The sequence below is a fragment of the Excalfactoria chinensis genome, chromosome 3 (genome assembly GCF_039878825.1).
Source record: "Excalfactoria chinensis isolate bCotChi1 chromosome 3, bCotChi1.hap2, whole genome shotgun sequence".
NCBI classification, from domain to species: Eukaryota; Metazoa; Chordata; class Aves; order Galliformes; family Phasianidae; genus Excalfactoria; species Excalfactoria chinensis.
Window position 1 is genome coordinate 79,298,490 of NC_092827.1, and position 25,811 is coordinate 79,324,300.

General features: G+C 37.7%; 1 protein-coding gene across 1 annotated transcript in view; it reads left to right on the plus strand.

The window, feature by feature from the left end:
- Positions 1-25,811, plus strand: part of BABAM2 (BRISC and BRCA1 A complex member 2) — a 155,587-nt gene that overhangs the window by 104,902 nt on the left and 24,874 nt on the right. Inside the window, exons 8-10 of the mRNA XM_072330985.1 lie at positions 10,132-10,231; positions 12,176-12,246; positions 12,897-12,979. Of these exons, the coding sequence (XP_072187086.1) occupies positions 10,132-10,231; positions 12,176-12,246; positions 12,897-12,979 (254 nt within the window). The remainder of the gene's footprint in view (positions 1-10,131; positions 10,232-12,175; positions 12,247-12,896; positions 12,980-25,811) is intronic.

A 25,811-nucleotide genomic window follows, 5' to 3' on the forward strand; every position in this document is an offset into this window, starting at 1 on the left:
AGTTCAACTGTGAATACAGTCCCTATTTTGATTTTACTGCAACAAAGACCTGTGTTTTTATTTTCTGCCTTTTTTGTTTTTGAAGTAGATCCTCATCTATCTTGTTGCAGAAGGAGCCCCTCACATCTGATGTAAACTAGAGTTTAAATCTGCAAACATTTGCTACTGATGATTATTCCCAGCTTTCCCACCTACCAGAAGCTGCCTTTGCATTATGGGATGCATGGTCCTGCTTCCCTCTGTTTGGAAGAGAGTATGGTACAATGAATGTTGAACTATTTATGTTCATGGGAGCAAAACACACTTACAGAAATGCCTGTGGTAAAGATTCTGAAAGGGGTTGTAAAAATCATCCAAGCTGATTCGTATCATCTTGTTAAATGAATAAGGCTTTAACATGGTTCTTGTTACTTTGTCAAACCACAGTGGCTGTATTTACATGAAAAACTTATGTTCTCTTGCCTTGCATCCACATGTGAACGTATTCGGCTTACATAAAACCTGAATTCACTAGGCCTCTTGGAGAATGTAGCTGAAGCACCAGACCAGACTTGTAGCATTCCACATCATTTGTGAACATAAGATAAAGCCAATTTCAAGATCTGAGCAAGAATGCCCCTTAATCATGCTGTGTACACATGGAAATCAGTGTCAGAAGCCAGATGTATGAAAGAAAAACATTTTTCCCCTCTAACTTTCCTCCTCCCTCAGGCATTCTTAGAGATGACCCAAATGCTCAACTTCATATCCAGAACTTTTCCAGCATGTTGCTCTCATTTTGTTTCTGAGTATTTTCTGCAAGATTTCCTATCCTTTCAGTACTTTGCCTTTCTTGTTCTTCATCAAAGTTAATCAATTGTGATGCTATTGATGCAAGGGACAGGACAATGCTTACACTAAATGTTTCTGCAGGTTGAAGAGAACCATAAGCTTTGTTAATATGTTTAAGTCTACATATAGCATTAGTTCAGCAGAGAGGCAGAAAAACACACCTCTAGTATAGCAGAGAGGCAGAAAAATAGCGTGTTTACAAAATGATAGTGTCCCTGAAATCATTGGGCATTAAGCAATATATGGAAAAGATTAACAACAAGAGATAATTGCTGTAATTTGAGTAATTGATTAGGGAACATAAAGCAAGGAACAGTATAAGCAAGTACAATTACTGAACACAGAAAGGCTGCAAGTTAGAGGAAGTGAATATTCTTTAGAAAAAGGTGAGATAAGTTGGTAAGACAAGAAATGGAGTGTTATACTTTTTGACTCATTTTTCTGCTTCATGATAAAGACACGGGTGGTTAGATGGTCTTTGTATAAGTACTAGAAAAACACCTGCCATATGGGCAGTCATAATGCAGTGAGACATAATACGTGTGCACAGTGTTACTGAATGCAGGCCCACAAATTGATAAATGTTAGGAAATGTAGGGCACGTGTTCATAAATGTAACTGATACCCATCTTAAAGCAGTTATTTATGTCATTTGTTTTATGAGTAGATGGAAGATTCACACGTTTGTTATAAATATTCTGTTCAATGGGACTGTTTGGGTGATCTTCATCACTACAGCAGAGCAGATTATAAAACAGCAGATCGGTATCTTAAACAATGACAAGCATTGTGTAACATACCACCCATGTTTCAGAGCGGAGGAATTTCCAGTGATCCTCACCATAAATAAATCCTCAATCCTTTCATTAATTTATTGAGTCCTGCTGATCCAGCTGAGAGCACTGCTCACTGCTTTTTTTCCCTTGATTATGCAAAATTTTACAATTCCCAACTATCTTCTTACTGCATGTAAGCCATTTTTTGTTGACTTGAGATAGGAGTTCAAAACATTTTTTCCCTTAAAGATTCAATGTGCAGTATTTTTTCTTAATTGCTACCTAGAAGACCCTCAATGCATTCACAGTTAAAGTGGTCTATAAATATCAGCAGAACAGGTCATTTAGAAGTATACCTCTAAGGAACAGTTAATTCATAAGTAAATTTTCAGGTTAGACACATTTTTCCTTCATAGTCCATGTAAAGGAGAAATAGTGGAGCATTTTGAACAGTATGTGACATGTCAAATCGGTGCAGGATGAAAAATTATTGTAACTGGGTTAAAAAACACCTTTTCAGCCAAAACCTTGTTCTACCTTAGTGTGGCACATTTCCAGCCTTTTTCACGCTTGTTCTTCCTCACACCCCAGCCGAACACACAGTAGGTTCGGCTACAGAGTCTTTCTCCTGGTGTCTTGAATTGCTCCTGTAATCTTTGCTTGCTGCTTTCTTAACTTCTTTTTTTTTCTTTCTGTAGGACTGCATAGTGTTCTTTTTATTTCCTTATCTGCCAATGTTCTTATCTTATCCGTGTCTTTTTTGTTCAGTGAGCGATATTTGCTGCTGCTTCGTATGTCTGTTTTCTTCCAACAACTTCTTCAGTTTTTTTCTGAGGGTTTTATTTCTTTCCTTTTTCTTTGCTGTTGTTGGTGGGAGAGGCGTTGGCTGTTTGCATTTAATTCTCCGTACAAATTTTTCTTCACTTCTTACTAAAATTTCTCTGAGTTTGCAGCCAGGATTCCTTTAAGAAATACACAAAATGCTCTACAAATAAGTAATATTCCCCCATTATAAACAGTGAAATCTCTTTACTGCAGCCCGTGCTCCTCCTTCCGCGTCATTCAGTCCCTGCTGCTTAGTTCCTCATTGTGTGTGCAGTGCCAGACTGTGCACGTCCCTTGGGACAGGAACCAGGCCTTCCTGTTCAAACTGTGAGCCTTCCAGCAATTTTTTCAGGTGTTCTTATAACTATTTTCCCTAAATAATGCCACGCTGGTGGAAATTAATATTAGTAACTAAGGCTTTCTGCAAACACAACAAAAAGGTTTGAGAGGATAAGTGCCTTTAAATTCAGTTCTTACGTTGGTTGTTATGAATATCTGATTGTTATGTGTAACCTTTCCAAAACCAAGCAGCTCTGAGTGACTAAGCATGTTAAATTTGTAATGCACCTTGCTGGGATTTTTTCTGTAGCAAAACGGAGGGGGGCATTAAGTGTCGTAAGTTTGAACACAAAAGCAACATTTGTCACAATTTGTGAGAGCAGACAAGCACACTCTTGTTATAAACTGGGGAACTGCTCGCATTCTCTTTTTCAGAGTACGTTCATTCTGTGTTACGAAAAATAATTTCATGCATTAAGCACAAGGGATTTTTTTAATACTTTTAATAGGTTTTAAATAGACTGCTTTTATTCTTGTCCCTTTGCATGGATTTTTATATTGAATCTTACTTTACAGGTTGGTGTTAAGTTAACCTGTATTTTTAGACTACTGCTGCCAGAGAAGTCTTTCTCATAATTTCTTTTGCATTCACTCGGTCTTCTCCTGCAGTTTGTGTTTGGAGGTGCAGTTTGTGTGTAAACATGATGAATGAAAATGTCATAGAACCCGGACTCCGTGCCGTGTATGTAAATGTTTTGTTGGTAAAGCCACCTCGAGTCAAATGAAAAAATGCATTAGAGGAAACTGCTTTTTTGATGATTTTACCTACAGCAGAATACCAAACAAAGTGGTATTCATTAGCACTTGCAGATGACAGCTTTTATGCTGCTCGGTGAAGATTATGAAACCTTAATGTACTTTGATGTATGCATCTTATCATTATAGGTGGGCAAGCAGAATGGTTGCAATTACTTGCTAGAACATACAAAGTCAGCAGAAGTACAAGTGGAGCTTGGAATGAGTTCCTTGCAGTCTTCTGCACAGCCTGTGAAGCTAAAGTAGATCTTACTCTGAGTTTTCACTTTTTTGCAGTGATTATTTCATGGTTGTTTTTTTTCCAGTCACCAGTCAGGAGGAGCTCAGAAATATTTACTCTCAACTTTTAGTAGGTCAAGGAGAGAAAGATGGTATTATCCTTTTGGCGCTAATGGTCAGACTTGTGGCCTGTTGATCAAGGCTCTGGGTCTGTTTGTGATTGTTTATTTGGTTCTTTTTGCTCTCAATAACAACAGTACCTCAGATCATATCTATTGGGTAGAAACATACATTGCCATTTCATCTAAGTTGACTGAATTGTAAGTAAAGACTGTTCTTGTATTCCTGTAAAAATAGAGGCATTTTAGGTCAGTAGATTGTTCCTCTAAAATAGAATGGGAATTTTCTGGGGGGGGGGGGGGTGCACTTTACCTTGTAGTAGATCTGACTACAGATGCTGACAAATGATCTGTTAATTGTGTTTGCTTTACATCAAGTTTTACCAGAAAGAGGAGAAAGCCCTGTCACAAGCCTAGGCTGACTGATTTCTCAGTACTAGGAGTGATGTTCTGTTACTTTATTAAGCTCTGTATTGCTGAAGGAAGCATTATTCCACAGCTCTTGCAAAGCAGCACGTTGTTAATGTGATAGGGAGGATTTGATGGTCGAGCAAGTCTGAAGAATGGTAAACTTACAGTGAATTTGGGATCATGATTCTTCAGGCTTTTGTGGTCACGTGCTTTTATTTGATGTGGTTCCTTGCCTCTCCTGTGCCAAATGGTGTAATGCACTAAAATGATGAAACTGCAAAAGAAAAGAAAAAAAGGAAAAAAAAAAAAAAAAAAAAAAAGTGAACTATTTACTTTAGCAACAAAGGAGAAAAGAGAACAGGGAAAGAGATCAAAGCCCATAACATGAGTCTCTTAAAACAGGAAAAAAGAGCAAAAAGAAGGGAATTTCTTTCCACGTGCTTCAGGCTATTCTCGCTTATGCCCATCATGAGTAACAAATGTTTGTGTAGGTCTGAAATGTGATTCAGTTTCAAAATAAGGCAGGAGAAAACTTACAGAGTTAACAAGGGTGTATCCTGGTAAAATAAAGAGCTGTAGTCCATAGGGTCTAAAGTCTACTTTCCATCGCTAGTAAGTAGATACAATGTGTTTTAATATTGGCTACACTGAGGGAGAAAAGCTCTTGGTTATTTTAAACAGTATAAAATGTCTTTCCATGCAGAGGCAAGTTTTTTGTGTGTTTATGTTTTAAAGTTAGACAAATCTTCAGCTTCACAGCCATTGAAATAATGCATTCACACTGTAGACAGGAATAATTCTTGTTACCATGCTGGACCTCCTTCACAAATTGATGGGTTTGACTCTTTCCTCTTCTAGATCAAGAAGTCATTGTGCAGGTTATCTTTTCAGAGCCTGAGAAATTTCTTTAGATATTCTTTTGATGGTGGTAGTTCTTTCAAAGAAAAGCTTGTGGAGCTTTGGAGATGGGGAAGGGTAACAGCCGTGAGGGCAAAATATATGGAGAGTATGACATGTGGGTGCTTGTCTGCAGCACCATGAAGTGTGTTAGCATATAACTTATAGACTGTGATACTGTTATTCTTGCAGTGCCCTACAAGATGTAGGGAATAGTCTGAAATAATTCGCATTTTCAGATTCAGTTCAAAAGTCCCAGTGATGCAGAAAAACTTTCACATACATTTTTCTGCTCCAAGAAAATGGCCAGCGGAATGGATTACAAAGAGAAAGGGAGGTGAAGGAAAGGACTTTAGGGAGGCTTTACAGACTCAAGAGAGCATAGGGGAAGTTGTGAGGAAGGGAGTGGGTTAGGGAAGCGACTAGGATCATCTTCATCATGCCTTTAATGCTGCTTTGCCTAGCAAAGTTTGAGACTTGGAAGCACTCCTTGTCTTCCCCAGTAAAGTGATCTTTGTAAGGAAGGAGAACTAATTGGTTCTGTACAGCTAAATACTCTGGGAAAACAACAGTCACTTCTGTAAACCTATGAAATAATGCTGTCTTTTTTCAAGATTAGTTCTTGAGAAATACAGTTTAATGTAATTACAAGCTATCAAGATATGGGAAAGAATTTTTTATTTTAAATGCTGGCTTGAATAAATAGATCCATTGAGAGACAGACAGAGCGAGTCACTTGGAATGCACCAGTCAACAGCAGAAATGTAAACATACTCCAGCTACACTGTCTGCACTTGTACTTTAGTGTGTCACAGAACAGAACTACTATTAATGTAGGCTGACTGCTGCTCTTGTTGAATTCATTATGGAGTCCATCACAAAATCCAGTTTAATTCGCCAAAAGTGGATTGGAATCCCATTGCATGTGACACTAGAAACCCAAGAAAGCAGGAACTTTCTGCAACAGAGACTCTGATCTGTCTTAAAAACAGATGTAAGAAGTTGGTTTGCAGAGCTGAGCAGATTTAGTTTAACAGCAAATGAATAAAATGATGAGGCCAACAGATCTTAGTCTCTGCCTTCCAACATGTTCATGCATTCTTATCTCATAGATAGGTGGATCTATCATGTATTTATCTTCATCCGGTACCAGTCCTAATAAAAAAGCATCCACCAAGACAGTTGTTTCATAATGATAATAGATTACATAAAGTCACTATCAGACTCTTTTAGAATTCTAGTTATTATAAAGTAGCGGTCTACTGGAAAAAAAAAGGAACAAAAAAACCCCCACACCTATAATTCTGATTGGCTGTTCTGAAACTCAACTGCTCATCCTAACTCTGGATGGTTTTTTGGTTGGTTGTCTTGACAAAATGAATGTTGTGAGACCTGATACTGTGATGCTATAGTTGTTTTTATTTCTGGGTTTAAAAACTGTATTGTATTTGTGAGGAACGTATGACATTTATACCAAGAGGAAAGCTTAAATACAAACAGAACTATGTAGAATTTGTCCCTTAAGGGGCTCTGCTATCTGAAAAGCAGTGCTGAACTGCAGGAATCTCCAGCTTGCACTGATGGAATCTCTAGGCAAACAATTTCCTAGATTCTACTAGACTTCAAACAGCTTTTTTTTCTGTTCTTATGCTCTTGCTTTCTAATGTCCCTCAAAGCCTACTTAAAGGAATTAGATACTGTCTGCTCCTACTCAGCCCTCGTGACGCCCCACATGGAGTACTGCATCCTGATCTGGGGCCCCCAGCACAAGAAGGACATAGAGCTGTTGGAGTGGGTCCAGAGGAGGGCTGGGAAGATGACAAGCTCTCCTACAAAGACAGGCTGAGGGAGCTGGCTTTGTTCAGCCTGGAGAAGAGAAGGTTGTGGGGAGACCTTATTGCAGCCTTCAAGTACATAAGAGAGCTTATAACAGGAGGGATGCTGACGCCTGGTCTGATAGTGATAGGTCAAAGGGGAATGGCTTTAAACTAAAAGACAGAAGATTAGATTAGATGCTGGGAGGAAATTCTTTACCGAAAGAGTGGTGAGGCACAGGAACAGGCTGCCCAGAGAAGCTGTGGTGCCCCATCCCTGGAGGTGTCAAGGCCAGGGTGGATGGGGTGCTGGGCAGCCTGAGCTGGTGGGGGGCAGCCCTGTCTGTGGCAGGAGGTTGTAACTATATGAGCTTTTTAAAGTCCTTCCAACCCAAGCCATTCTATGAAGTTCCCTTTCCTGATTTATTCCTTTTTATGTACTTCCTTACACATTTTAAATGTGCTTTTTTTATTTTGACATGAAATCATTTCTTTCTTCAGATGCAGGTTTATCACTGGGTCAAAGGAAGGATAGTGTATTTCTGGGTTTCATGCTTATAAGGTGCTGAAAGTGTGCCCCTTTGACTTGGTAGAGAGATAGAATGTCATGGTTAAATCCTACTCTGGGCAGTAGTTTTCTTTTGTGTTATTGAATGTGTATTAAAAGTTTTGAGATTTTTGGAGGCAAGATCATGTGCAAATGCAATGTTTTATTACAATATTTAATAGGTAAGATCTCTGACCCAAAAGTAGGAACAAAGTTGTCTGTCTGCTCTTAATTTTCCCTACCTGTAATTATTTCTACAGAACCTAAATTGCATTTTGCACTGCTTTATTCTGTTTTTGGAGGATAATTACACTAGAAATTCCAGCCTTCTTTCTGTGTAAATTCCAGCCTTCTTTCTCTCACTCAAAAGCCACACCTTGTGTCAGTCTGTTTTTCATTTGAGGATTGGCTATGTATAAATAAATTAACAAATAAATAAAAATTATATGAATTGTCTGCTTTCAGAATATGAGTATGGGTAAAATGGGATGCCCTTAACCACAAACCGTAGCAGTTCACTCTGAAGGATGCACTGGAAGCTGGTAATGAAGGATTGGGAATTTATTTCCATTGAAATCTGATAGCAATTACTCCTACTTTCATACCTGCTATTGTAATGAAGGGAGGAGCCTGTAATTTCATCTCTAGTCATCTGAGTATTTCTAATGGAATCTTGGTTCAGAGCGGGAACTTGGACTTGTTTACAAATGAGGCAAGGCAGGATGCAAAATGGACAGCCCTGTTTGCTCTGTCTATAAGATTGGAGTATTTTGCGGACTCATTTAACTCTATTCTAGTGTCTTAAAGTAAGGTTCACAGCCCACTGGTCAGGAGGGGCAAGTCTTTCATTCTCCAGCATTAAAGACTGATGCACCCAGTATGTTTTCAGTGTCCTGAGAGCAAACAAGCGTTTCAGAAATGTTGCAATTTATTAATAATCTAATAGTCATGCTTTAGTGTTTTTAACATTCACATGTAACAAAATTGCATTCCTGTGTGAATACTTCTAATAAATGGATAGCAGTAAGGAAACGGGATTTAAAAAATAATAATGATTCAAATCGTAACTTCTGCTAGAAAAGTGTTGGGTTTTTTTTGTTTGTTTTTCTTTTTTATGTAGATGTAGTGTAGTCAAGGCTTTTTCTTTCATGTTTACATATGCAAAATCCAGTCCTGCAGAACTGTTCCATGTGGTGAGCAGTCTGCTTAACCCAGACTGTTTTGCCTGAGTAGCAGATTTCCATATACCTCATTACAAGTTTGTTTTTTTATTTATTTAGGCTCTGTTCCTTCAAAGGGGGGTGTATGACTGCAGACCTTTATACCTGGCAAAGTGATACGTTATCAAGTGCTGAGGAAAATACAAGGGCAGGTCCCACTGGAGAGCAAGAGCCTTGCTGTGCAGAGAAGATCCTTGTTTCCATGCAGTTTAATCTTTCATGGTAGCAACATATAAACGAGAGGCCACAAAGTAATTTAGGTTTTGAAGCTTTTTAATTGTACCCAACAAGATGCTGGATGTTTAGTACATAATGTAAACCACAGTGCGTAATGGAAATTCGTATCTCTTTTGATTAGTAAAAGGCTCTAAGAAAACCTTAGGTCAAAATGACTGAAAGAAAGTAGTATGGACTGTAGCTGGTTGTTTCCTTATACAATCTGATTTAAATAAAAACTGCTAGGTCTTTCCACACTGAAGGAGTTTATATCCTCATCAACAGCAGCAACTTCTGGAAATTACTTGGGCTAACCCCTTTCTCCAAGCAGGGCCAGTTGTTCAGCTGAGTTCTGAGCACCTTGAAGACAGAGAGTCCCCAGGCCTGGGGACTCCTCTTTTACTCTTTGGTTACCTTCTAACAGCTAACCAGAACTTCCTTTGTTACAGCATATCTCTACAGCATTTCATGCTATCACTGTGTACTTCTGAGAAGATTATTTCTCGGTCTTCTCTTTATTTTTCAGTCAGATACTTGAAGGCATCAATATGCCTTCAGTATCAGTATGCCTTCAATAGCAATAGACCTTCAACTCCCTTCTCAGATACCCTCTCTCCCTCAACGTTCCTGTAAGACTGAGGAAACCCGTTTCTTTCAACCTCTCCTCATATGTCACATGCAGTCTTTTTTGGCCATCACTACATTTGGTCTAGTAGGTAGCATTGTACTGGGAGGACCAAAATTGGAATGAGTGGCATGGCTGACATTTGCATTTGGCCATTTATTACTCTTCAGGCTACATTATTGCACTTAAGAGTAACTACTTTGAATGAAGATGGATTTTTGAGTAATTCAAACATCAAAATCCTCATATCCATATACGGGAAGGTATCTTTATTGTGCATCTGATTGAAGAGACTGAGAAACTGTAATGAAAAGTATTTCCTGAGAGCATGCTTTGTGTTAGTGATATTCTTGATCAAAGAATTATGGTAAATAGATGGTATTACTCAATATTTTTTGTATCATCACAAAATAAAATACCTTTCCACATTATGGTCCCCTGCCTTTAAGCTTAGAGCAAGAGGCCTCTGTAGAAATAACCTCAAAATCTTGGAGATTGCATATGTGATGTACTTTTAAACTAACTTCTCTTTCTAGTGCACTTGGAGGATCATCTGCCCTTCACATCCCAGCCTTTCCAGGTGGAGGTTGTCTAATCGACTATGTACCCCAAGTATGCCAGTTACTAACAAACAAGGTAAGTTACTGAAGATAACTTTCCTTTCCCTGATATAGAGTACTGTATATCAGTAACACTCTGCAGTATTTCCAGGGATTTTCCATCTGCTAGATAGTTCACTTAGGGCATATTTGAGGTGATCTGCACAATGAATAACTTCTTGGTAAGAGCTGGGTACCTAAGCAGTGTATTGAATATAATGAATCTTTTAGGTGAATGAGCAAATCTGGGGTCAGATCCTAGCATGGATTTTCTTATTGTGAAATGCTACAGTTCAAAATGTAGTTATTGTATCATAGAACACTGTTTTGTTGTATATTATTTTGCTAGCAAATACAAATGTGTAGTTTGCAAATTATTTTTCCAGTCAAAAGATACCGAATTTTTCTTACCATAATCATTGTAGATCTTGAGTGCTTGAGAGAGGATTTGCTGATTTTTCTTCTCATCCAAAAGAATGGAATCTGCTGCCTAGCTGGATATTTATATAGTAATAGCTACTTAAGGTTGCGTTTACTCAAAAGGTTGTGTTCTGGCTGGTGTGCTGTTTAAACAAAAAAGAGTGCAATATTTTGAAAGCTTCTCCATTGTTTAAGTGTATTTTTCAATACAAAGCTTAGGGGTCAACATCTAGGAATCTTCCTTTTACATATTTCCTAATTGTATAATCTCTATATGGTTTTTATCCTTGTCCAAATGAGGAAAATAATTTTATCTTTTAGCAAAAGTTCCTCAAACTCTGTTTCCATAATTAGATTGGAATCTATCCTTAGAGTTGTTTTTGTTGTGGTTTTCAGTTAAAATTACTTTTCTTGCTTTTGAACATCTGCATATACACGGGACTGCTTTTATCCCTTTTTAAACAAAGCCCCTTGAACAAACTTATCATGTGTTTTCCTTTTCCCAAAATAACGTTTCAGGTCCCACATAAAACCTTCAACATAATTTTAATTCTTTATAAAATGAAATAAATCTTGGTTTACAGATAGAATAGTTTAAGGGGTACAAGACTATGCAATCCTTGTTGAGAGCTAAGAGTTTGTCAAAAACTTTAGGAAAGCATTTGCCAGCCCAGGGATTCTAATATTACCATAGCAAAGAAAAATATGCTTCCTTTTCTTTTCATGTTTGGTAAAGAAAAAGAAAGATTTTAAAGTACTATTTTTCATTCTGGAAGGCAAAGGAAATGAGGAGTCATGTACTGTATTGTACTGTAACTACTGAAAGTAACCAAACACACTTTCAGCCTGGCAGTTTTTGGTTCATTTCTGTTATGGGTCATACCCTATTCACACTATTCTGCTAAGTAATCCCACTGAAATCAATAAGAGAACATCTGTGATGCAAGGAGAATTTTGCCTTAAGCCTTCCAATTTTAGCATTGTTGGATTTTGCTTGAGTCAGGATGGAAGTCTTTCAAAACATAGAATGCATCAGAAATTTATACTCTGGATTGAGAAGATGGCTCCCTGGGTCAGCATGGAACCACAGAGAAGATGTAGTGTTGAGAAGATTTCGTTGGAGGTGCAGTTGTATTGATAACATGCAAGATCCTTTGTTAAATTATGTATTTTTTTACAACCCGAATTTGATTTTGACACTTAGCCAGCTGTCACATCAGGTAATTGTTTTGCCTATCACCAGTCCTTACCTAAGCTTCAGCAAGGCAAGGTTGTGCATTTCTTTTTTTCACTCCTTACTTTGCTCACTGAAATGGCACTTCAGTATATTATGAAATATTAAGCTTTATTTAGAAGTGAGTGAAGAGGAGTCTTTACAGGATTTTTGCTGTGCATTCCTTGCTTTCTTTAGTAAAACCGTGCAAGCTAATGTGGGATTCAGATTCAGAACCCTCTGAGTCTTCCTTAACAAGTGACATATGACAGATTAAATTTTGTTTGTGTTTATAGCTTCTCTCTTTTCCTTTTTTTCTTTTCTTTTTTTTTTTTTTTTTTTTTTGAGGTACAATATGTTATTCAGGGATACCATAAGAGAAGAGAGTACATTGCAGCCTTCCTGAGTCACTTTGGAACGTAAGTTTTTTTCATGCATTATTTTGTGTAGCATGGAGAAAGTGTTGTTTTATGCACATGGTCTTTGGATCAGTTGTCGATATCTGGATAAAGTCTGGTCATTCCCACAAAATAATAGGTAGATGTGGATAGATAGTCTTTCTGTGGAATGAAGCTCCCACGAAGACTTTTAATGTCTACTGAACAAGCATTATATATTTATTTTCTAATATTGTTATGCTGTGACTTTTATATATACAAGCTCTTTCTGATTTTCAAATTCAAACCCTTCTCAGCCTGCACAGCTTCAATTTTACTTTGTCCATTCATAACATTTTAACTGATTTTTGTAAATTGATAACATACAGGAAACCTGCATGTGTACAGCTACTGTCAACTTAGTACTACGGATGTGTTAAGAAGTCTAATTTCATTCTGAAAAATATATTTTATATAGTGGATATGACCTTTATTTGGGTCAGAAACTCCAATACCGCAGCATAAATGTAGTTAGGGAATTGTAATTGTTAATAACACAAGCATTGGAGCCTTCTGAACAAACAAAAAAATCCACCAAACACTGTAATGCTGGTTTTGCATATTCCTCGTTCAGTGTTAGAATGGATTCTAGGTAAAAATTATAATGATTTTTTTCTTTCTCTTGTCGATAGTGGTGTTGTGGAATATGATGCAGAAGGCTTCACAAAGCTTACTCTGTTGCTGATGTGGAAAGATTTTTGCTTCCTTGTTCACAGTGAGTAACTCTTTGCCTCAGGCACCAGTGTCTATCCTCTTGAAGTTACAAGTTCAAAAGGGAAAAAGTACAATTACAGGAAACAATTTAAAAGTTCTAGCTATTTTTATCCAGTGCTTAATGCATTTTTTCATATGGCCATGACACTTTGAAAACACAAAATCCCAATCATTCTTGAAGGAGAGATGATCCACACTGATGGAGCATGCTGCTCACTTTACATGCCAAAAGCATCCTGGGAAGTTTGTCTGGTGACTTGACTTGAGGCTGAGTTCCCATTTGTAACTCCTCTTATCAAAAGTGCCAATAATGAGGACCAATACTGTGCATAAGCCGGGAATATCTAAACTCTTAAGTAACTGTCAGTAACTGTTCATCACTGGCAGTGTTCAAGAAGCGTCTGGATAGGGAGCTAGAAGATATGGTTTAGTGGTTTTCTGTAGGTATGGTAAAGGGAGGATGGTTGGACTAGATGATCTTAAAGGTCCTTTCCAACCTTGTGATTCTATGATTCTATGAATTAATGAAATGATTATGATAATAATGACAGTTCAGCATAGGGAAAACAAAAGGAAAATAACACAATGCTGTGTTTAAAAGACAAACCTTTTTTTTTTGTAGAATGAAACTATTCCAGGCAAAATGCCTAACAGTTGTCAGCAGTGTGCAGCTGAATTCCCCGTTTCAGGTTACACTGGGTTTGCTTGTGGGCTAGCTTTCTGTGTGGAAACTATTAAGTCTAAAAGACATCTGAGTTTATCCTAGATTCTTTAAAGCAAGAAGTGAGCATTGTCATTCTACAGGTAAATCTTTCTCTATGTGTTATATTGGAGATCATTAAAATGGGTCTCAATTATCCCTTTCATCACCTGAGATTTCTAAGCATTAAAGAATTCTGTTCAGAAGTGGTCTAGAAAGGGCATTCTTGCAATTAAAAGATGTCTATCATGTTAATATATACATAGGGGAAAACAAAACAAATATGAGATAGTTGGAGAAATTGTCCTTATTACAACTTTACTTAATCTTCAACTACACGCCGTCACTGGCTGGTTGTATTCTGTGAGAAGCTTCTTCTTTAGGTACAACTTCGTGAAGATTTTCTGGCTTTCTTAGACGCTATTAGTCCTGTTGGTATTAACAAGTGCTGTGGATTTGATCTTTGCCTTGGGCTAATATAACTTAAATAAATGTTGAAGCAGTTATAGTTCAGGCGAATCAAAATTCAAATTCCTTTTAAATAACAGAGTAAGTTTTGACTGTGAAGTAATATTCAGAGTGCTCAATTTAACTGACATGAAAGCTACAATTATAACTGAATAGCTTATCACTATGTATTAACCCTGTGGCCTTAGAAATCATACAGTGGCTTAGCTGTGTAAGTTATTGCATCACTCACTCGCTGAACAATCCACTGCAAAAACATTTATGTTCCATGTACTGAAGGATATTGCAATGAAAGGCCTGAAACCTGCACTTCATTTCCTGAGTGAAGTAATGTAGACTTTCATCTCTTAACCACTGACATAACTATGTATATTATGGTTGAATATTTAGCAAGCGTCTAATAAAATGTCTGGGAGAGATAACCGTAAGATGAAAACTGTTCTACTTTATATATTTGCTACAGTATGTGGACAAAGCATTCAGAGAAAGATAAACAGGTCAGTGTACGGCAAGAACCATGGCAAATCAAAGGAAAGGAACCATAGTAAATTTTACTGGCATCTTAGTTTTGGCTTAAGTTTTAGCTTTTGCTGAGGTTGTGAGATGCACAAACCCTAAAGAGAGTTGTATTTCCTTTAAAGGGTTCATCCAGATTTTTCCAAAATAACTCTGTTTGCTGCTTTTTGCAAATGTTTTCACTCAAAGTTGCAAACTTGTTTGGAACTAGGAAAGTAAAACACACCAGAAATGAAATTATTCAGAGTACTGTTGCTGAGCAAACTTAGTTAAAGAAAAAGAGGAGAGAAACTGGAAAACAATTCTGGAGTAAAAAAGGCCCAGTAACATTAAAATAATTTCACTTGCTAAAAACTGCAGCTTTGTGCAGTAATTACAGAATGAGTATCAAAGTCTATGCCTTAAAACATAGAACTGTCTAATTGCCAGCTTAATCGTTGGATTTATTTAGCTGCCTAAGTTGTTACATTAGATCAAAGGGCAGTGAAAGGAACGGTTGTTTTGGTGGTTTACTTCTGAGAATTGATTAAACACTTTCAAATATGTGACAGAAGAAATGAATGTTCAGAGAAGTTCATGCGTGCACATAGAAGAGGAAATCATTAATCAGGCTTAATGCTTTTGATATTGATACCTGTTCTGGGGAAGGCTCAGAATGGAGCTTTGTAAGTTAACATCAATATACTGTTATGGTTTGTTTCTAGAGGTAGGTTGTCCTTTATACGTAATTCCTGTGTATGTTCTCTGTGTGTATACCATATATAAATACAAATTACATCTGTGCACAACTAAGAGATCTTATTACTATGGTCACAAGAGTGGGACTCCAAACCAATTTATATATAGGCTTTTCAGAGATTAATTTTGATCTTACAAGATTTTTAGATTGTCGGCATAAAAGAGATTAACAGGATTTGGAACGATTGTGATAGCAAATGAAACACTGTCTTAGTGGCTGTTTGTTTAAGATGACTTGAAAAAGATGGGTGTTAAACTAAATAGTTTTTGTTTTGTTGAACAGCGTGTTTGGGGTTGAGAATGCTGGCAGCTGCCAGCGTTGGTGTCTGAAGTCTGTGTGTGATCTCAGACTTAGCTGAAGTTGGTGGAAACACTTGCTGCCATTGATCTTGGCTAACTTTAAAGGATTAGAGTTCCTATGCTGGGTAGTACCACTGAGCTGGCAGGTCCGTAGTGCTGGTCAAATGAAAGGTGGAAGTTTAATTAAAAAGCTTTCGTGCCACAGTAGTTGTACCAACGGAAGTAGTGCTTTGTACACCTTTTTAGCTCTCTGTGCTGTTCTGCTGTGACCTTTACCAGAGAATACATCGGAAATGGGCAACATCAGCAAGCACTAGGACATGGAGCATTAGTTGGGTTATGGGAGGTTATACCTGTATCAGGCTGCAAACAAATACCCTATTCTGGATTCATTACTTTGGTAGAAGTCATAAATGCCAGCTTCTGATGCATTCCTGTTTGGATATTACTGTCTGCAGACATTTGTCAGCAAAGCAATTTGTGCCAATGCTGTTGAGCACAAAATATGTTTAACTTATGTGGTTTGGATGTTCTGAACTTAATAATTAGGGTTTCTTCACATAAACCTCCTTTGGATTTGGATTAGCACGTCTGTCCACAGCATCAGAAAGTAAGCAGAAAGCAGCTTCAAAAGTAAAGACAAAGAGTTTTGGTAGCCATTGTTGTCAAACGAAGCTTGAGAGAGGGAAAAGTAAATGGCAAGGAGCATTAGTAGCTGAGAAGACAGGTTTACAGTACTGTGCAAAGAAAGTGCAGTTTATTCCAGTAGTATTCAATGAGAGAGGAGCGTGTGCCTCCTCGCTGTAAGTAAAATTGTGTTGTAGAAGTAACCCATTCTGTTAGTTCTCTTTCCAAGCAGAAATATCTCCTTAAGCTTCAGATTGTTTTAATCACTCTGTAGAATTTAGATAAGTGATAATTTTTGAAGCAGCTGTTGCAGTTTTAAGGTGCTTTGGCTCTGTAAATGAGATTGTCCCACTCCTGGAATGTCAACAGAACAGAGTTGAATGAGCCCCTTCGTTTATTACGGCAGCAGCTGTTGAAATAAACAAGTTAGATTTTGTGGTAGAAAGTGGCTGGTGAGGAGGCTTGGTAAAGTCTTAAATGGAAGATGTTTACTGGATTGACGTGTTGCTGACCACTAACTGTTTGCTGTTGGGGTTTAGGAAAGCTTACGTGACAAGGCAAAAGTTTTTTCTTTCATCTAAGATCTTTCTGACTTTTCTTACTTTTGAAACTGCTTCTGTAGATTCTTATTTGAAAAATCACATGCCTACCACAGCAACTCTGGAGTCACTGAGATAAGGAGGCTTAAGAAATACTTAACTGAGCAATTTGGAATCTAGAACCTAAGACTGTTTCTTGCAAACATTCCTGCAGATATTTAATTAAAACTTTATTTGCCTCTAGTTTTAACCATAGGGTCCTCTGGTTGTGTTGGACTTACAGGTCTTGTTAACTGTAAATGTAAATAGAAGAACACTAATGTTAAATGTAAAAGTCGCTATTGATTGTTGTTTTGATATAGTGTTTAATGCAGTTTCAATACACATCTTACTCAGTGGCTTCTGTGTGCTGCTCAGAGTATGAATAATCATTTGATTCAGTTTGGTAGTTCTGGAGATTTTTTTTTATCCAGTTTTATATAATGTGAAGTCATGTTCACATAACTTTGAGACTGAAAAGATCATCTTTAGGAGTTACTCCTCTTCATCAGTATCAGTGCCTGGCAGTGATCACAAATAACACATAAAATTCCAAGAAAAGTAATCCTTGGAGGAAATAAAGATCACATTGGCCCTACTTCTTCATGGAGGTTCTTCTGATTGTGAAAGAGAAGTCTCTTGAAGAGAAGCTGTGAGAAAATAAACTGTTGTATGCCACAGCTGTTTTCTGAGAAAGGGCTGTTAAGGCGAGATGTGATAAGGGCTAACTGTTGAGTAGAATATTTACAATGAATAGCTTCTGTGTGTAATTGAGGTGTTCTGTTTTACTACATAGTGCTTTTATTGTGTTATTCTCACTGTTCTGAAGATGAAAAAAAAAAAAAAGACTCTGAAAACCTAGGGAGAAGAAAAATGAGAGAGAACACGTCAAATAAGATATGGAAGAACAGAGTAATGCACAGTAGTTTCAGGAGAGCAAGATGGCTCAACAAAGATGTCAAGCATAACAAAATAAACGTTTCAAGAGTGCACCCAGTGTGTGAAATTCAGTACTGATCAAAAAAGTCCAGAGTTTGCCAAAATTGCATGTGGATGTCATTTCATTCTTCATTGAGAAACTGGAGATTAACGAAATCCCAGTTATGTAAAACTGCCTGGAAGAAGTCAAAAGCTGTTCCAGTTTTATGCTTGCGAGTAACTTTTTGACTGCTCATTAAGTGTCTCTCGTGAGACCGTTTTTTTTCCTCTGAATTCCAGAACTTTTAGTCCCTAGCATGTATTTCTTTGAATCTGGTAAAGAAAGCATTCGGTGACATTAACTGTGTGGTGAGGTATGTGTCACTTAACTCAGTGAAAGTTGCAGGTCCATTGCAGGGCTGTGGATTGGACAGTATGATGGGAAAGTAGCCTGAGTTCTGCACTCAACTAGGCACAGTCAAGAGCTAATCCCAGTGCCACACTGCAGCATTTGGTAATTAACCTTTTGCTGATCATTTTTATTTTGCTTTTTTTTTCTCCTTTTTTTTTCCCAAGGGATGCTGCTTACTAGACTTAATTTGAAATCTTACTGATAACCGATAATTTTTGTTGTTAAGAGTAATGCTCCTTTGATTCCATCTTGGGAATGACCATTCTTGTATTTAGATGTACATCATGGCGGCAAGTAAACTGGAAAACGGTTGTGTTCTTTCACTCTTATTCTGTGTTCATTATGTAATCACTATCAGCTAGATTTAGGTTCATATTTTCACCCTGTAAATAAAAAGTGGAGTGGTCACAGGACAACTCATAAAAGTTGGTAAGGCAGCAGCAGATAAGGAACAACTTGTGTGAAGCAGAGAAGTATTTTTGAGCCACTTTGCTATGGATTGTGTCTTTAATTTCTGAGAAACACATACATGTGACATAACCTCTAAACTGCTGTAGACATGTTTTTCCTGGGACTACATCCACTTTAACAAACGGACTAAGAGGTTTTATAAAAGCTTATTTCAGAATTGCAATGTTCTAAAAAGTGAAATATTGCTTTTCTTGTATAACAGACCTATCTGGAGTACTACTACATGTCTAAGTATGTGGCAGCCAACTACTAAAGTCTTACAAGAGATGTCTGAGATAGAGAAGTGATATAATCCTACTTCATACACTCAATTTTGGGGAAAAAAAAAAAGAAGTAGGTGGCAAAAAGTTGTTGACGGAGCAGGGACTTGAGTACAGATCTTGGTACCTTTTCTTTCTCCATGTCTGTGTCTTGTTTCTGTGCGTTCTGATGTTGTCTCACATACATAGCATTCACAGATGAAGATTTTCTTTAAGGTGTGAATTACATGAAAGGGGTGAGACACAACAAGCTGAAAACTGCTCAAGATAGCGAGCAGAAAACAAATAGAGAGGATCAGCGTGAGTTTCATAGGGATCTTCCCTGCGTTCAACAGTAGACGATACTGTCAGAAAAAACAACAACAAAGTGAGACCATGGAATTATAAAAGATATAAAATTCCTAGAATTAAGGCACAATTCAGCAAGGATTAATCCTGACTCACAGGACAGTGCCGCGCTGATCACAAATGAAAATGAAATAAATCACTTTCCTTTCAAATCCCAGGCAGCGCTGTAAACAGGAAAAATGACTTACTTTCAAGCCCTGTAAGAGTCCAAATGTCAGTGGGAGAAGCTAATGTTTGTACACAGCTGCTTTTCAGGTGAAAATGTTTCATGTTTCAGAAGTCTTCATGTCCAGTTGGAAAGTAATGTGCAACTTCTTAGCGTTTAGCAGCGCAACTCTGCTATGAAGGCAAGGGAGAAGGTTTTGCCTTTTCTCCAACAGTAGCCTGCTATGGTCACCAACCTGGAATAGGAGGAAAAAGGGCCAAGAAAGGCACTGATTGCAGTTGCTAACAGAGTAAAAAGCAACTGTATTTAAAGCATAATATTTATGCAATTCACATAGAGAAGAGGCAGCTTTTAGTAGCATCAATTTCATCACCACTTGGAGAAGTTACTATAGAAACTGTTACAGAAGAAACAATAAAAGGAAATAAAAACGGAAGGGGAGGAATGAAGGTCTTTGGGAATTTGAAGTAAAAATAAAGTGAGATGGATGTCACTAGCTGAAGCTGGTGAGGTAAAAATAAAAGCCTTTGTCTTAATTAAAATAATCATAGTTACAGGAATTAGAGAAGGAAGAGATCTGTGAGGCCACAGTGTCGTTTCTTTGAGCTCAGTACAGGATTGTGAGGTAATCCATGGGATATTTTTAGAGGGTAGCCCAGTCTTGCTGTAAAAGTCCAGCAGGGTGATTCAGTTGAGGTGAGAGATGACACTCAAACTTACATCGCTTTTTCATGGCCTAAATATGTAAGTGAAAACTACTTGAAGAATCTCTTGCTTTGATCTGTGACTTAGTTCCTCTGTAAGACTGAACAGAGCATTTGATGGTCTTGTCTGCAGCACGCTGCAGCTTAAGGTATTTAAACAACTGAAGGTCATGTGTTCGCTTTTTGCTTTTTTTTGCAAAAACAAACCTGATTTTGAATGAAGTGTAGAGTATTTTAAAAGGCAGATACTGGTTATTACGAGGGTCTGGATTGTTTTTACACGCGTATCATCTGTCTATACCAAAAGAAAATAGAGACAATAGTAATCACAAGAAAAATCTGGTTGCCACTGGGGCCTCATCTATATTGTAGTTCTCATTGCCACAAGATACATGCAGCAAACATCAGACGGTCTTTTTAATAAGAGGTGAAATATTTTATTTTAGAAGATTGAATGACACATTTCTTCCAGTCGCATAGAAATCCTCAAAATAAATGAATCCACTCTCTATAATATATATATGTCAGAAGCATTGAATCCATCACAAGTTATTGTCTCCATTATTCTTAAAGATTCAAGGGCTGTCTAAGAGCACTGGAGTTAATAATCATATCTGTGTTGTAGACTCTGAAAGTGTCCATTTCTTGTTGTCTTGTTTTTATGTCAAATATTATGTCAAATAAAAGATGTCTTGTTTTTATGGGATGGACGTATGTTAGGGAATGGGACATACTTGGTGCATTTCCTGAAAAGAATCACCAATTCTTATTTCAAATCTAGCCCAAACTGAATATAACTGGAAGTATCTCCTGTCTAATTTCAAGGAAGGAGAAGGGAAAAAAAGAAAGAAAGAAAATGATGTTACTTTATGCATTCCCTAATGTCGCAATGAACATCACCAAAGCTGCTACCAGCGCTTACAGTGACAATCTTGTGTTAGAGCCAACACATTAAAACAGATCTAAAGAAAAAATTCCTCAGCATTTTTCCTCCTTTTTTGTCCAAGCTGAATTCTTCCTTACAGCTGCCTGACAACAGCGTCTTCTGAGCATCTCACTGTGATCCTAACTACCCTCTCATTCTTGAATACTGTGCTGTCTGGAAAAGGTCAGGAAGATTTTGTGGAGTGAGGAGGATCGATCATTATACCAGTGCTGTTAACTGGGCTGGCTTCTTAGTGAACTGCATTGTTCCCAGATCCATTTCCCAGTACATTAAGAGGAACTGTGATTTTAAATACTCGCTGAAATTGTCAAATTCCCAGTGTTGCCTTGTTCCATTACCAAAAACAACCAGTATTTATCTTTCGTTGCTCACTGCAGTGCGTACAGTTTGTATATAAGTGGTGCAGCTTAGAAAAAAAACACATCGTCATCTCTCATTTTTTGTAATACTTGCATATTTTGAAGCATTTTGCATAGAATTAATCTGTTATGTAAGTGTTCGCTTTGCTGATGATATGGATATTTCCCATAGCCATGGCAGACTTAATTACTTTGAAAACAGCTGTGATATCAACCACACCCAAAGTGCCATAGGCGTCTCAGCTAAAATTCCATAAACAGCTTTTCACTTCACATCTGGAATTTTGAAAGGTTAATTTGAAAAGAGCATCTTCCTGCAAAGGACCTGCTTTACTCCAACAAGGATGTCACAGCCCTAATCTCTTTAACAAAACGCAACTTGCATGACTCCGCTCTGTTGACCTAAAATTCCACACTCATAGCATTGATATGTTATTTGTCATCCTCACTCTCATTCTTGCAAGACTATGTCATTGGACACCAGAACAGGATAGCTGTGGTATTTTGTAATTCTCTGTGTGTTTTAAGCCAAATTGACCCTTTTGGTTTTTGCCAGCAGAATGTAGGCTAAAGACCTTCAGCACAGAAGTATCAAGGAAACGTTCACTAGGCAAAACAGCCTTAAAGAGATTTGTGCTAAGCCACTGCGGTCCCTAAAATGTTTGTGACTGAACCTATTCAGGTTATTCTGTGGGTACATTGACCGGTATGATTCCTATAAGGCTTTCTGTACTGGAATATCTGTTAAAAAAGTGAACATAGATGTTTTCTCTTGCAAGTGAGATGAAGATTTTTCTCCCACCATACAGGCTGTCTGGAACAGCTTTCCCATGGGAGAAGTCACGTCAGAAAATGTACCAGAGAAAATGTTTTTAAAATAGAGCTTGTTATGTGGTAAAGAGCATTATATAACGTAGTATCTGTGTTACCATTGTAGATTCATGTGGGTCTTGTCCGCTTTAACACATTGTGAAAACTGGAGTGGTCTGAGTTCAAGGAACTTTGTGGTTTTAGGCAATTCCTTCAGATCCCCAAGTTCTTCCTCCCAGCATTATGAGCTGAGCTGCAGGGAAATGTCCAAGCTAGCTGTAGCAGAGAGGATGTGAAATTCGGTGAACCAAAAAAAGAAAAATGATGATGAATATGTACTAAGAAGAGACAGTTCTGGATCCTGGGATATGTATTTCCTGTTTCCATGACTGATTTCATCAGAAATTCTTGAATACAGAGGCAGTCTCCAGCCTAGTTGGATGATAAGCAAGGAGTGAGTCAGGGAACTTCAGGAAGAGAACGGATCGTATCGGGCTACGGTTGTGCGGTGTTCTCTGGAGGTTTGATTTTAGCACATCTTTCCTGTGCTCTTCTTCTTTTTCTCTGGTCACATCATTCAAAACTTTTTACATGTCTGCTAATGGTTTCTTCTGATGTACAACACTCCAATTCAGAAAGAGCTGCATTTGGCTGTGTAGAATATTACTTGTTGCTAGGCTTCAGAAGAGTTGGGCCCCATGTGCTGGCTCTCAGCAGTCAGTAGGCAGACTGACCATCCTGTCTTTGTTCCTTTATTACCTGTCTGGAGTCGTTAAATAGCCTCTCTGCTCACAAAGGTGCTGTGAAGAGTTTTTGTTAATATTTTACATAACTGTCATCATATCTTAGAGTGATTAAATGGTCACATGAGAAGAGTACATATTTAATCAGAGCAAGGCTTCATTGTTACGCAGTATATAAATGCAGGGGGGTAAAACTTCTCAGGGAGAATGGAATTGTGTCTTGTTGGTGAATTCTGGCCAGCCAAGGAACAGGATTTGAAAGAATGCTTTGTTTCCCTCTGTTTGAAGGCTGCCTCATAAAGCAAATCTAGATTGAATTAAGTATATGCAGGCAATGAAATGTTGTAGAAGTAGAAAGCTCCGGATCAGCCAGCCTTTATGATGTGAAGTGAATTACAGGTGCAATAAACTGCAGCAGATTCAAGCAACAAGAAGATTAATGAGATAACCACTATAACATCATCTAAGTATTAAAACAGTACGTAATGTTCAGTGAGCAAATGTTGACTTCTGTGAAAACAGACTGCTGGATTTACCCATTGCCTTACAAAGGTTTGGTAAACTGCTTCTCTAGAGCAGGAAAACAGTACTTGGGAAGATTTCTGTAGGCACTGCCATCTAGATACTTTGAAATGTTTGTATGGTCAGCATGCAATTCCAGCACGGGGTTGTTTTTTCTTCTGTTCTCCCCAGTACATTAAGAGAGGGAGGGGAGCACTGCGATAAAGCTGCCTTTCTTTTTTTCTGAACGTTTTTCCTTCAGGAACCCTATAGCAGCACTGCAGTGTGCTTTTGCCAAGACATCCCTTCCATATTTCATGTGCTGTTTAAAAAGCTGTAAAATGAGATGCTGAAAACATTACTTCAGAATTAATAAGACCGTCTTAATTGACTCTGTAGTTGTTGACATAAGCTTAGCTTAACAAACTTGGAAACCTGTTGCAGATCTCAGTCTGATTTCTCTTTAAGATCACAAACAATTAAACCCTTACTGCTGCATTGTGCCGTTCTTTAGCCATTCATGCATTGGGATTTTGACTTTAAGGCAACAGTGTTTTGAACATATGTATGCATTAAATTTTAAGACCAGAAAAGCAAATTTCTCTCAGTTCTCAGTAGTTTCTCCTGCTTCAAAAAGAGAGCAACTTCAACTATTTATAAACTGTAATTAAGTTTCTTTACAACATGACTCATTCTCAACAAGCAAATCCTTGTTCTTTTGCTTTCTTATGAACTGTGTGGGAAAATTAGGGTTCAATCACTAAAGAATTTACTCAATGCTTAATTACCCAAAACAGCCCTCCAACTTCTGCCTCATGTAGCGCTTTCATAAAGATGTGATTTTCCCTGCAATGTGGATCTCTACAAGTTGACTTTTAAAAAATAGTCTGTAAATTTTTGCAAAGAGGAAAGCAGTATTTTGCTGTAGTATTGCCTTCTTTCTCCGTCAGCTTGCTTCTTTGAGCTCCTCTTATGTTAATCATGCGATGCTTAGGAAAGCTAAAGTAAGAAATCATTATGATTAAATTACTTAGAGCATGAAACTGAATTAGAAAGCTTTACTTTCCTGAATGAGCTAATGGTTTAAATTTTCCAAAGGAAATGTTTCTATTTCTGTGAGAGAAGGGGTAAATGGGACTTCCTCTGACATAATTTTCATTTTAAAACTGAGTTTGACAGCAAGATTTTTACCTTCATAACCAAATATTAATGCTTAACTGCATGACTTGTGTAAGCTTGCTAGCTGAAGTGACTCACTTACGTAGATGAAGTTATTTTTAGAGAGATAATTTGCACTGTTTAGGAGAGAGAAAAAGAGAGAGAGAGTCCTACTAAGAGCTCGATCCCTCATTATAGTTTACAGAGCTCGTGAACCCAGCATCCAAGCAAAAGATGACTAAGCAAAGGGTCTATTGGTACTTTCAGGAATTTACAGACATGAGTCATCTGCTTATTTTCTGCAGACATATCACCAGGATACTTTGTGAGTCAGCTGTTATTTGGGAATAGTACTTGTGTTCAACATGAATGCGTTTTTGTAGTTCTTAAGTAACTACCATGTCAAACTAAAGCATGTTGTTATAGTTTTTGTCACTCGGGTGTGGATTTACAAAAGTAGTGTGTTGTTTTTAACTGTGATGAGTTTTTGAGGATGAAATCTAAAGGCTGTGCGAGGTGTAATTCTGATCACTCTCACCTTTGCCATGTTATGTATCACGTGGAAACAGATCTTATTTGGTATTAGTGCATAGGTTTGGAGTCAGATTGTATATATGACCAAATTAAAAGACGTATTTTCATTATCAGCACGTGCCACCTCATAAAGATGTCATTGTGACTATGAGCAGAATTTGACCTTTCATCTTCCAAGCACCTTACTAGTGGTGATTGTTAATGGAATTTGCTTATTTTTTATATGTAGTAAAACAACACTAAATCCAAGCATATTGTACACTTGCAACGTCAGTGGTTTTGCATCCACAGTGCCGGAATTAAGCTCTTGCCTTTATTTCCTACTGCTGAAATAATAGCTGGCTACCTTGACATACGTACAGTACTTTACAACTCAAGGCTATTTCCTGTTTACTTGTCTTTTAGGTGTGGTTGCGTTCCAAAATTAGGGGCAGGTTTTTTTGACTGTGTTTGGACTCAGCTCACACCTTGTATTAAAGAAACACTTGGGGTAGAAAAAATGCGCGTTTGGCAATTTTAGGTGAATAGTAGTCAAAGCGGGCAAATCAAAGGCAGATCAAATTGTTCAGAACTCTG